We start from the raw sequence: 14,215 nt of genomic DNA, 5'->3' as shown, positions 1-14,215 counted from the left end.
CGCATATGCACTACCTATTGAATTATTGATTATAATAGTGTGGTTTGTTAAAAATGTGGACTTTAGTGTGTATAGCGTTATTAATTTCATTGTTTTTGTATCAAGTTCTGGTTAACACATTGGGAAACAAACGGCTCAACAAGATTCCAGGACCAAATGGAGTACCTATTCTTGGAAATGGTTTTGATTTTTTAATGTCGACTGGTAAACGAACATATTATTTTGTTAGACATGATCCCCGTAATACTGTACCTACTAAGTTTAATCATTTTAAAAAAGGTTTAGTCTAATAATTATATTTAAACGTGTAATTCTTGTGTTATAATATATTTTTATTTATATTATAGTCATAATGCCTCTTTCTATTAGTGAAAGTATCTATCTTCTGAAAGCTGGGGAGACGAAGAGGGGATTTTTGGATTTATGATCCAGTGAAATTAGTAAGTTCACCACGGATTTGAGATATCCGGCTGAATATATGATTAAACTTGTATATTGGCATTCTATTAAAATTTGAGGACAAAAATAGTATAATTTTGTATTAGTATAATTGATATATTATCAATATTGTAGAAAATTAAATTCTCTAAAACTTTTAAAAATTTATTTATACGATTAATCGTTTTCGAGATAGTAAGCGGAGAGCGCGCAGTCAGCGCATTTTGAAACAAAAGTTGAAACAATATTGGTCATAAATAATACATTACCTAGAATCTTTTTTCTTTAATATTGCAGATAATAAGAATGTAGGTACCTACTACAGATGTATCTTTATCAAAAAAAAAATATCTTTTACTCTTTTTCCAGAGTCGGTATTTTATTATTTTAGATATTTGGCAAATAAGTATAAGAATATTTTTGAAATAAGTCTGGCGAACAATCAATATTTAGTCCTTTTACATCCAGAAGATGTGGAGGTAAGATTATTGTAATTGTAATCAAACAATTTAAGATTTTATTCGAAATTGGATTATTAATTTGCTGCTACTTGTGGTATTTTGGTGTTGAAATATTAATTACAAAGTTCTAGTTAATTTTAGTAAACGTCTAAACATTGAGAAAAGAGACAAATGGAACTAAGTTAAAACCAGAATTAAATGACTTTTAATTATAATAAAATAACATAATGTAAGTATATTTATAAATAGGAAAACTACGTTGACTTGCGGACTTGCCTATTAAGTCCTGACAGGGGTGTGAGCATTCAGAAGCTAGTTGCCAGTTGTCTGGATTTTTGGTACAGTTCAGTTTCAATGGTACAATCCACCTTTAATTTATGATATGGACGTTGGAGTGCTGCCTTAATATAATTAGTATGAATGGATGGTGTTTCGATGACACTAAAATATGACGTGATCTCGGTAAAGTTCATGGGAGGCTTCTTTATTTTTCAGCAAAAACGTTTACACTGTTAGATTTATTTAAGAAGTTGTTTGTTGCAGACGGTAATTAGTAGCACTAAACATAATGAAAAAGGTTACCTTTATAGCTTCCTTCGAGCATGGTTACATGATGGGCTTCTATTAAGCAGTGGTAAGTCAATGTAAAAAAAAATTTAAAATATGGGTCATATTTTGCTGTACCTAATTTGATGGCGATGATTTTAGGTAAAAAATGGCACCAAAGGAGGAAAATACTTACGCCAGCATTTCATTTTAAAATTCTACGCCACTTCAATTCTATATTAAGTGATAAAAGTGCAAAACTTGCTGAAAAATTGCGGTCGGAAGTGAATCGTCCGAAAACAAACATTTATTCTTTCATTACAGATTTCACAATAAATTCAATTTGCGGTAAGAAATCTCAATAGTTTGTTTGAAGTGTATGTTTATAATTCTCTACAATTTATCATTATAATATTCTTTAAATTCAGAGACGGCAATGGGAACTGCCCTAGACGAAGAATCATCTACGGTCAGCAAATCTTACAAGAAAGCAATTCATGAATTGGGAATACATATATTTTATAGAAGTATAAGGATATGGCTACATCCAGAGTCAATTTTTAATTTAAGTCAATTAGGACGAGCTCACAGGAGAACTTTAAATTTTATCACCTCATTTCGGGATTGTGTTGTTAAGCAACGACGACAAAATGAATATTTTGACGACTTGTATACAAAAACAATGAATGAAAGTGGTGATGACGATGATTTTTTTAGTAATGATAAAAAACGTTTGGCAATGTTGGATCTTCTTTTGCATGCAGAGAAACAAGGATTTATTGATTCAGAAGGCATCAACGAAGAAGTTGATACCTTTATGTTCGAGGTATTTGTAGTTGCTTCGATAGATACGATTAAGTTACGATTTAAAGTGCTATTGACGAATTAAAAATAAATATTGTTTCAGGGTCATGATACAACTGCAACTGCTCTTCAATTTGCATTTATGTTACTTGCTAACAACCCGAATGTTCAAGTAGGTAAAGAAATTGGAACAACGTAACGTTAAAATATATTTTTAAAGGTTATCAGTTCGTCGTAATCTTTTTTTTTATGTATGTACACCGATTACTCGAAGACGCATGAAACGATTTTTAAAATTCTTTTTTCGTTCGAGATCTTTCCAATTGGTACTATAGTAATAATGTCAGGGTCTTATAATGGAATTCCGGAGAAAACGAGAGAAACTTTTTAAAATTGTAAGGGCAACTATAGTGTTTTATATTTTTTTCATTAACCATTTTAAAGCGCTACACAACTTTATGAAGGTTTGGAATTGATAAAATGATGGAGTCGTAACACACACAAGGGATCTCTTTAACGGTTTACAACAGTTACCTTGTGTTTGGACGTAATTATTTTGGGTTGACTCTTGTTAACTTACAAGGTAACTTTCCACTTAGAAGGGTTGTGACTGTCATTAGCGGTCTGGTGATGCAGACGAAAGACAGTTTAGGGAGCTCCTCAACCGTTTACAGTAGCTATGTTGTAATTGGGCTTCATTAATTTATATTACTAGATGGGTCAACAGAAACGAAGAAGATTTTGAATGTTCATATTTCGCAAGGGTAAATGGGGAGGGAGGGATGTATGCGACTAAAGGATAAAGTAGTATTTTTAAAATTGGTTTTGTTGATAGCATCGAGTTACTAATCAATCAAGAAAATAACGTCGTGGTTTAGGGACTTATAATAAAAATGTTTAATTTTTTCAGAAACGACTTAATTTTGAAGGTTTTTTTTATATTAGGTACGTTTAAAATTAAATCACTTACATTACCTTTAATATTATAGGACATGATACTAGAAGAATATTTTTCAATTTTGGGCTCATGTAACCGAAAGCCTACGTTATCAGATTTGTCAGAAATGAAATATTTGGAAGCATGTATAAAGGAATCATTAAGACTTTACCCACCAGTATATTTTATTGAAAGGAAATGCGACGGCCCACTGATTTTAAGTAAGTTTGGTGTTGTAGTTCAATATGGTATGTTTATAGTCTCATTTTTAGGGTTCCGAACATACATACGTACAAAAACAGAACCCATAAATTAATTGATTATGAAACACGGCTTAAACTTCGCGTTCTTGCATCGCGGCACGATCCAAAGTGAGTTTGGATCGATGCAAGAACCAGATCATGACTAAGGGTTCGAACTAGTCGGGCATACTCCGACCTAATATCACGTGAGTTTTAGCCGTGTTTCATAATCAATTAATATGAATAACACTTACGATAGTTTAAATTCTAAAATAACCCATAAATTACTCGCGTACATTCGTATGTCCGTCTGTTTTCTCCCAATCTACTGGACTAATTAAGTGAAATTTGGTACACATATCAATTTCTGTGACCCAAACTCGGAGGTGTACCGTGAATAGATGAAATCTGAATATGGGGGGGGGGGGGGGGTCAAAATGAAAAGTTAAAAAAAACTGCATCGTGTGATATATCAAACGAAAGAGCGTATTAGGAGCATCTAAAATTCTTTTCTTTTTTATAATGTTAAAATACTTAAATACTTTCAAGGTTTTTAAAAATAGGCAAAAATTATTCCTTATCTCAAAAACTATAACATAAAGAAAAAAAATGCAAAAGATGCTTTTTCACTTAAATATTTCTGGAAAAATTTAAAACTTTAAAATTTTTTAAAAGGTTTACAAAAATTCTTACTGCATCGTGTCTACATCAAATTATAGAACTTGCTAAAAGGATTTCAAATATATTTCAATATTTTGTACTTTTGAAATAAATAGTTTTGAAAGTACTCATGACTCTAAAATTTTGACAAAATAACAGACAGCTTTTTACTAAAAGATTTCCAGAAACACTTTGAAACTCTAAAATTGTTGAATATGAAGGTCACTTTTGGGGGGCAAGAAGTAAAACAAAAAAGAATTGTCAGACTGCATCATGTGACCTCAGAATACAGAAAATGTGACACATCAAATGAAATAAGATAAACAACAAAGAATTTTAAGATAAACAGATTCCAGGTTATTTGACGGCCTCCGTGGCGCAGTGGTATGCGCGGTGGATTTACAAAACGAAGGTCCTGGGTTCGATCCCCGGCTGGGCAGATTGAGATTTTCTTAATTTGTTCAGGTCTGGCTGGTGGGAGGCTTCGGCCGTGGCTAGTTACCACCCTACCGGCAAAGACGTACCGCCAAGCGATTTAGCGTTCCGGTACGATGCCGTGTAGAAACCGAAAGGGGTGTGGATTTTCATCCTCCTCCAAGCAAGTTAGCCCGCTTCCATCTTAGACTGCATCATCACTTACCATCAGGTGAGATTGTAGTCAAGGGTCAAGGGTCAAGTTGTTAAGAATAAAAAAAAAAAAAATACGAAAATTAACAGTTCTTCTTATCACTAATAAATAACAGATGAGGGTATATATATTTCTAATTCCGGATCTTAGACCACTACTAATTATATAATATGATACACTACATTTATATGTATTTCACTTTTAGGAGATAGCGAAAGGCTTACTCCAAGTGGTATTACAATTTTGATATTTGACTTACATAGACGCTCAGATCAATTCGTCGAGGCTCTGGAGTTTCGACCCGAAAGATTCTTGAAAGAACCAACTTGGCATCCATTTTCATACCTACCATTCAGTGCTGGACCAAGAAACTGTATAGGTAATACGCATTATCGTGAATTATTACCCTAATTGTTTTTGTTACTTCTATTTGTAATATTGCTAATTTTCTTACACAGGTCAGAAGTTTGCTATGATGGAGATGAAATTGGCAATAACTGCAGTTCTGTCCAACTACCGTTTGCTTCCAGTCACCAAACCACAAGATATTGTATTTGTAACTGACATTCTTTTACGCACTAGGGATCCAATTTTTGTAAAATTTGAAAAACGTCAATGCCGGCATATAACATCAAATAACATTCTTTAACTTGATTTAATCTGAATTTCTAACTATAGGTATAGGTACCTATTAGTTAGTGTTAGGTTTTCAAGTCGCGTTTGTTTAAAATAGTATTTATTTTCACATGTATTTACGTATAATAGGTTTGAATAATTAAATGTTAGTATTAAACTAAATTTTCATATTTCAGGTATAAAATTGAATTTAAATATCCAGACAGTTTTGTAATGATTGTTAAGTATTGGCCTATCTATAATCAGACGATTATAAAAACTGTGTTTGAATAGTACGAGTACAATATAAATTATTAAGTTTAGTTAAGTTTAGGAAATCATTACATACTCTTTATTAAGAGATAAGCCTAGCATTTTATGTATAGCAAACGCCCGCGACTTTGTCCTCGTGGAATCAGTATTTCACAAATCCCGCGGGAACAGTGGATTTTCCGGGATGAAAAGTAGCCTATGTGTTAATACAGAGTAAAATCTTTTTCCGTTCCAAACTCGAACATTCGGCTTTATAATGTTAATGTGATAAGCCTATCAACAGAGATAACCTGACTGCGATAACATTGAATACTGTACTGAATCATTTTATTTTCTCGCAATCGTAGCAAAAAGTATAGTGTGGGGCTAAACCCATAAACTCGGTTTCTATTTAGCGGCCTCGTCTTACGGCTCGTGCTTTAAAAATAATGGGTCTTTTTAGCCCCTTGTACAATCTACTCTATTTTGGAATCGAGTTTCGAACATTGATATAAACAATGAAAATGCCTAAATTTCTAATTATCAAATTTAATTAAATTTTGACATTTACTTACCATATCTCAGGTCGGTTTTAATATTTCGATCTGAAATTTGTAAGCAAAATATTTCAAGTAATTCTACATCGGATGAAATGAATAACTTATAGATGTAAATCTCTTAATATAATCTTAATATAATGATAAGATACAAAATGGCGAATGCTCGAATGAATAATTTAATATAATGGTGAACTCGCCGTCCTCACAAAAACGTCAAGTTTATGAGGATGGCTATTTATGTACCTAATTATGTACCACTGTATGTAACACTTTTTGTATTTTGTACAATAAAATAAAAAAATAAAAACAATCTAATAGACCATAGTTTGAAAAAGATTTTTTTCAGATTTTTTAGCGAAGTAAGTAAGAAGTTGCATGATGCTTGACATCTCAGACTATTCATTATTCTGCGGTGATAGGTACCTACCTACTTGTTACGCTTAAACAGTCGCGTTTTTGTTTACATTTTGATTGCACCTATTGCCCTCTGCGACACCACAAAGATATGAAAGAACAAAAACATATTGCCCTACATGCCTACTTTTGGCTCATGCTCATTATTTTATCAAAGAAAGCAAGAACAGTGAGTAAGAAAAACGTGTTCTAAAATACTCCACCTCCTATTGATTATAATAAATAACTATTGGCAGTGTTTATAAGAAAACTAAAAAATGTGGACTTTAGTGTGTATGACATTAATAATTTCATTGTTTTTGTATCATGTTCTGGTTACCACGTCAGACCACAAACGATTCAACAAGATTCCAGGACCTAATGGAATACCTATCTTTGGAAATGCTTTTGATTTTTTAATGTCAACTGGTAAACGATCATAATATTTTGTATATCTTGATCACCATTTTTAATTAACAGAAACACAAAATATTAATTTACTTTATGAGTAATACTGGCTGTTTTTGGTGCATTTGCCTAAAAAAAAACCCTGGTGTGCGCACTTCGCTATCTGTGCAAAAATGTCAAAATGTCATCATATGGAAAACAGGCAAAGATGCAATTTTATTTTCAGAAACTGTGTTCAATGTGTGTTTCCTCGCAAATGTGTTATAAAACGTCGTATGACATACGTGCACTTTTATAATTACTGCCTCGGCTTCCTTAATATATCTCTCGCCTTCGGCTCGAGCTCTGCAATATCGCCTCGGCTGTAATTTTCAACTTACCGCACTTATACTATTTTTAAATGATTAAAGTTAGTCTTTGCTAAAATTTTAAAAAGTACCGTTTGATTTAAGACGGATGATAAATGTTTCAATCCAGCACATGTGCATTTTACATCACAATACGGCACATGCGTGTAATGAGATACATTTTGATATTGAAATTAGTGAAATAAGAAATACTTCACTAGCAAATCCTATACTACTAATATTATAATCCTACATTATATGAATTTTAGTTACTCTTTCACGCCTCGACTACTGAACCGAATTAGCTGAAATTTCGTATTGAGATATATTATAGCATGGATTAACACATAGGCTACTTTTTTTCCTGGAAAAATCCGTGGTTCCCGAGGGAGGGAAAACTAAATTCCACCCGGACGAAGTTGCGGGCGTCCGCTAGTGTGTTATAAAAATATTTATTATAAGTATACGCTGCTAAAGGCGTCCACTAATTATTATCCGCATCGTATAGCATCAAACGGATTTTTAATTTTAAAATCCGGACGTTGCGGGTCAGTGGACGCACTTGTATGACTTTCTGTACAAAAAATACTAAAATCCGTTTTATGCGATACGTCCGATGCGTACGGTGCGGATCTGTAGACGCTTGCCATTATGCTATCGTTTCACCTTAGAATTATATAGTTATCAAAAAATTTATCTTTTACTCTTCTTTCAGAGTCGGTGTTTTATTATTTTAGATATATGGTAAATAAATATAAGGATATATTTGAAATAAACCTAGGGAATCAAAAAATTTTCGTTCTTGCTCATCCAAAAGATGTGGAGGTAATATTACACCATTGCTAATATTTTTTTAACATAAATAGACAAATTACGGACTCACATGATAGATGGGGTTACCCCTGGCATCGTAAATTGTCATACGTAACTAGAATCTTGGGGGGCCTGTCCATAACTGCGTCCTGAAAAGTGATGCAGAGCTGAAAGTCTGGCACCCGCCGCTAATAGGATAAGATAATGAAAATAATTAAAAATATAACGGAGAACATACTAAATTCTACTTCTGATAACAGAAAAGCCGTTTCCTCCATTGGTCATCGGCACTGCCATTTGCACAGGGTTCACTTCGCATAACCTCACTAATCGCATGTACAATTAACTACTCAGTTTTGCTATTTATCCTGATACTCATGGTAGAGGAAACACCTCCAGCAGGTTCTAAGTTTTACGTGTCAAGGATGGCAAATACCCAAAGTAACATTATCAATTATTATTAGTGGAATGATCGCTTGACTGACTACTACAGGTCTACCCTCTCACTACAACAATGATCAAGTATAGCGCTGATAATGTCAGATGTAAACCAGGGTTAACAACAGTGAAAGATTTTTTCAAATCGGTTCAGTCGTTTCGGAGCCATTACAATCAAATCTTTCCTCTTTATAATATTACTCCTACATAGATATTCAATATAGACAAGAAGACATATAAAAACTATAGACTAACTAAAGTAAAGTTCGGAGGCTTTATTTTTTTTCAATAAACGCGTTAGATTATTTATGAAATTGTTTGTTACAGGCGGTAATTAGTAGCACTAAACATAATAACAAAGGTTACCTTTATGGCTTCCTACGACCATGGTTACATGATGGACTTCTATTAAGCAGTGGTAAGTGAAAAAGTAGTAGGTAAGTTAAAATCTATACTTATAATAAATGTCATGAAATTTATTTTCAAATTAACTATCAGGGGGTGATTAGTGATCGATACTAATGTAATGTAAAAGTAATCGATAAAAATAACTACTAATAAATGCAATCAGTAAAATTTTTGTCGTCTGTCTGTCTGTTTCTATGTTCGTTATAGAAACAAAAACTACTCGACGGATTTTAACTTGGTACAAATAATTTTCATACTCCTGTGCAAATATAATATACTTTTCATCACGCTACGATCAATAGGAGCAGAGCAGTGAAGGGAAATGGTTGGAAAACGGGACAAGTTACCCAATTTTTAAGCTTCCGTCGCGTGTGCTTCCTTAATGGGTAGGGTAGGGGTAGGGTAGGGGTGGGGAAGGAGTAGGGAAGGGGTAGGGTTGGGTTACAAAGTTTACATCGACTTTTACGCGGACGAAGTCGCGGGCGTCCGCTAGTATCAAATATTTACGCCACATTTTTCTGTACCTAATTTAATATATACCTAACGATTATTTTAGGTAAAAAGTGGCACCAACGGAGAAAAATACTTACCCCAGCATTTCACTTCAAAATTCTACGCCACTTTAATTCTGTGCTATGTGACAAAAGCGCAAAGCTTGCTGAAAAATTGCAGTACGAAGTGAATCGTCCGAAAACAAACATTAATTCATTTATTACAGATTTCACAATAAATTCGATTTGTGGTAAAATATTTTGATAGTTTGTTTGAAGTGTTTATACACATTCATACAATCATTCATTTTAATTATTTGAATTCAGAGACAGCAATGGGAACTGCTCTAGACGAAGAATCATCTACGGTCAGCAAATCTTACAAGAAAGCAATTCATGAATTGGGAATACATATTTTTTATAGAAGTATAAGGATATGGCTACATCCAGAGTCAATTTTTAATTTAAGTCAATTAGGACGAGCTCACAGGAGAACTTTAAATTTTATCACCTCATTTCGGGATTGTGTTGTTAAGCAACGACGACAAAATGAATATTTTGGCAACTTGTATACAAAAACAATGAATGAAAGTAGTGATGATGATGATGATTATTTAGTAAATAATAAAAATCGTTTGGCAATGTTGGATCTTCTTTTGCATGCAGAGAAACAAGGACTTATTGATTCAGAAGGCATCAACGAAGAAGTTGACACCTTTATGTTCGAGGTATTTGTTGTTTCTTCAACAGATACGGTAAAGGTCTGATATTGGAACGAATTAAAAAAATATTGTTTCAGGGTCACGATACAACTGCAACTGCTCTTCAATTTGCATTTATGTTACTGGCTAACAACACGCATGTTCAAGTACGTAAAGAAATTAGAATAGCGTAACATTACAATATCTTTTTAACCGACTATGGCGAACCCAAAAGGAAGGGTGATTTTGGCAGTCTATCTATGTGTGCGTATATGTTCCACCGTAGCACCTAAGCTACTGAACCGATTTTAATGAATGAGATGTCAAAAGATTCTTAATGGCCTGAGTGACATAGGCTACATACATTTTAGCAAAATTTATTGTGAACTCCCCCTCAATTTCTCCAGGATCCCATCATCAGATCTTGACATGATGGCAATGGGACCAAATGGAGACTATACCGTTTGAAACAAAAAAATAATTTTTGAAATCGGTCCAGGCGTCTTTGAGTAATCGGTGTACATACATAAAAAAAAAATAATACCGACTGAATTGAGAACCTCCTCCTTTTAGAAGTCGGTTAAAAATGTCATCTTAAGGAAAACAGGCAAAGATGCAAAATCTTTTTCAGAAAGTGTGTTCAAAGTGTGTTACCTCGCAAATGTGTTATGAAACGTCGTATGACATATGTGCGCTTTAATAATTATTATACAGCCTCTGCTTCCTTACTGTAGCTCTCGCCTTCGGCTCGTGCTTGCAATATCGCCTCGGCTGTAATTTTCAACTTACCGCACTTATGTCATAATACTATTACATTACTTTTAATATTATAGGACATGATATTAGAAGAATATTCTTCAATTTTGAGCTCATCGAACCGGAAGCCTACGTTATCAGATTTGTCAAATATGAAATACTTGGAAGCATGTATTAAAGAATCATTAAGGCTTTACCCACCAGTATATTTTATTGAAAGGAAATGCGACTGCCCACTGACATTAAGTAAGTTACGTACTTTAATCTTATTGAGAGTGTTTAATTTTCATTTGGTACTACACTTCTAAGTAGGTACACTTAATACACATTTTAACTTTTAGGAGGTATTGAAATGCCGGCTCCGATTAATATTTCAATTTCAATACTTGACATACATAGACGCTCAGACCAATTTGTCGAAGCTTTAGAGTTCCGACCCGAAAGATTCCTGAAAGAACCAACTTGGCATCCGTTTGCTTACCTACCATTCAGTGCTGGACCAAGAAACTGTATAGGTAATACGCATTACATTGTGGAGAACATTAATACCCAGCTATTTGTTTTATGTTTCTCTTAATATACCTAGTAATAATGGTAATTTTCTTATACAGGTCAGAAGTTCGCTATGATGGAGATGAAATTGGCAATAACTGCAGTTCTGTCCAACTACCGTTTGCTTCCAGTCACGAAGCCACAAGATATCGTATTTGTAACCGACGTGATCTTACGCACAAGAGATCCAATTTTCATAAAATTTGAAAAACGTTAATTTCAGTTTATACGAGTTATATTAAAAGAGCATTATGCTTGATTTAATTTGTAGTTAGGTTGTGGGCTGTTGTGGGTATGTAGGTACGTTAAATTCGTTTTAATCCGACTTTAGACCAGGTTTTTATACGTCGTACTTTTTTATGTAAGTATGTAGTGTAATAATAGAGAAATCTGGGGTCACGGTACTGACCTCAGATTTAGATACAGAAAACACTACGGCGACGGACGCCAGAAGGAAGGGTAATGGTTTTGGCACTCCATTTTATTTACTTATGTAAAAGGGGTCTAAAAATAACGAAACAAGAACATTATTTCAGATCGAAATAGAAAAATGCAATGGAGGTACAGGTACACCTCCATTTTAAACATAAGTAGGTACATGATATGCATGTAATAGGTGCGACAACGGCTCTACCGTGACCTATTTTGCACATTATACTTTTCTCTATTTCGGTCTGAAATATTTTTTTGTTTCGTTCTTTTCAGACTCCTTTTTACGTAGTCGGGTTAAACTTTATTTTTATTTCGTTTCGTTTCGTCAACTCTCTCTAACTAAGTGTTATATGTTCTGCGTAGTCTTAGGTTCTCTTCAAATCCTACATTTTAATCACATGACTAGTCCTTCGTTTTACAACGGTCGGTCGGTGCGTCGTGCAATAAATATTGATATTACTGTTTTACATGACGATAATCTGGTTAAAACCGAAAAGTACCAAAATGCTTGGACCTTGCTCACGAGATTACCGCCATGTGGAATGTTAAGTCAACTATTATTGTTCCGATAGTTGTTTTGTTTCAGTCAATGGTCATAAAGCGAAAAGCTTTATGACCATTCTTAAGGTGATGGTTCAACCATCACCTTAAGAAGCTTTCGCTTAACTATTGGATCAAGACTCAAGAGTCTGATACAGAAGGCAGTTATTCTTGAGACGGCGCGTATTGTAAGGAAATTCCTCTATCTCTATCTGGAGCCAGTTGCTTGGGCAGTCAAATGTCCCCCACCGGGAGGGTTAATTTTTTTTTATAAATATTATAAAATTTTAATGGTGTTTTGTATTAATTAAATGTTAAAAATTAAAAAAAGGACAAATAAATAATTGTGTGAAAAACAATAAATAACTAGTAAGCTTATAAGTCTTCAAATACAAAAAGTAAATAAAGAAATAGATACAAAAGACTTAATATAAACCTAGTAGGTAGGTACCTGCGCAGAAATTGATGATGTTCCTTGAAGCAAAAAACAACATCCTAACTTCCATAAATAGCAAGTACTACAAGTCGTTAACTCTCATGATTGCTATTAACAACAACAAAATAACATCAAACTATATTACGCAAAAACGGTAATAAATTAATTTTCACTACTCTTGCTTGAAAACACTGTCATATTACCACTCCACAGCGGGGCTCAACAAGCATTTCAAATAGTAATAGGCCCAAATAGTAAATTAATCTAAAGGGCCTTTAAATTACGAGGATAAAGTATTTTTTTTTTATTCTTATGTGTTACGAGTACCTACTAGACAAGTACTAGCTTAGTATAAAACGAAGGAAGTTTTATTCGTAAATAGAATAATTATAGGTAAGGCCCTGATTGTCTGATAAAAATAAAATCTTGAAATTGGAATGAAATGCAGCGTTCTTTCTGTGGAATGCGTTAATTTTTTTCATGTGATCTTTATTGAATTGCAAATTTAAAGAGCAAGATTTGAAGACATGGCTGTACGGCTGTCTTTTTCTCATGTGAAAGAATAAAGAAAAATAAAAAGCGAGAATTTAAAAACAATTGACGTGAAATGTTAATTATTCAGACTTGATTTTTTTAAGAAATTGATTGTAAATTTGTGACCGTAACTTACATATTTTGCAACATTAATTGTTATCTAGTGAGAATGGTAACCCTAATTTGGAGATGGATGAAACTTTCAATCTGTTATCATCAAAGTGGAGTGGAGTTACGCTTTTATCTAAATACGTTCTAAAACTTATAAAAATAAATGCCCGAAAAATTTAATAAGTGGAGAAAAGAAAAACGAATGGATTCACATAAGAAAGGACTTTTTTAAACTAGTATCTCCCACGTTTACCTCATTAATCATCTTCACAGCAGTCTGAAATTATATTACCGTGTAAAAGCATCTCCCATAACATCTAAAATTGTAGACTTTTGTACATTTAATTTTTAATTAAAATAAATCATTGAATACTGTACTGAATTATTTTATTTTCTCGCAATCGTAGTGACAAGCAAAGTGTAACACGCGGGGCTAAAACCATTATAAACTCGGTTTCTATTTAGCGGTCTCGTTCTCGTCTAACGGCTCGTGCCCTAAAAATACCTCGAATATAATGGGTCTTTTTAGCCCCTTGTATAACAATCTACTATATCCTTTAAAAAGCTACATAATAAAGTATTTCTTCCATGTCAAGTACCAAACTACCTACATGGATCGGTCTATCATAAACACATTCTTAATATTTTTGATTGCCGAACTTCTAGAGGTTATTTAAAAGACTGATAATAATTATTAAACTTAACCATTTAG

At 33.4% G+C, this 14,215-nt stretch overlaps 1 protein-coding gene across 1 annotated transcript; it reads left to right on the top strand.

Annotated features, from left to right (window-relative positions):
- Positions 1-53: 53 nt before the first annotated feature.
- Positions 54-13,391, top strand: LOC112051293 (cytochrome P450 4C1). Its single transcript, XM_052881886.1, has 17 exons — positions 54-204; positions 808-917; positions 1,443-1,533; positions 1,608-1,793; positions 1,874-2,271; positions 2,353-2,421; positions 3,239-3,407; positions 4,922-5,095; positions 5,175-5,359; positions 7,973-8,116; positions 8,870-8,960; positions 9,507-9,692; positions 9,769-10,169; positions 10,241-10,309; positions 10,976-11,144; positions 11,240-11,413; positions 11,510-13,391. The coding sequence occupies exons 1-17, from the start codon at positions 54-56 to the stop codon at positions 11,665-11,667; spliced, it is 2,925 nt and encodes a 974-aa protein (XP_052737846.1). The 3' UTR covers positions 11,668-13,391.
- The last annotated feature ends 824 nt before the right edge of the window (positions 13,392-14,215 follow it).

This window comes from Bicyclus anynana, chromosome 1 (assembly GCF_947172395.1).
Source record: "Bicyclus anynana chromosome 1, ilBicAnyn1.1, whole genome shotgun sequence".
Classification (NCBI taxonomy): domain Eukaryota; kingdom Metazoa; phylum Arthropoda; class Insecta; order Lepidoptera; family Nymphalidae; genus Bicyclus; species Bicyclus anynana.
The sequence above is the reverse complement of the archived record's forward strand: the minus strand, read 5'-3'. Positions and strand labels throughout refer to the sequence as shown.

What these genes read in the sequence shown, in the direction of transcription:
- LOC112051293 (XM_052881886.1), top strand. Translation starts at nt 54, where the DNA reads ATGTGGACTTTAGTGTGTATAGCGTTATTAATTTCATTGTTTTTGTAT. An exon ending in CTCATCCAAAAGATGTGGAG is followed by an intron (nt 8,117 to 8,869) that starts GTAATATTACAC and finishes TGTTTGTTACAG; the next exon opens with GCGGTAATTAGTAGCACTAA. An exon ending in CGACTGCCCACTGACATTAA is followed by an intron (nt 11,145 to 11,239) that starts GTAAGTTACGTA and finishes TTTAACTTTTAG; the next exon opens with GAGGTATTGAAATGCCGGCT.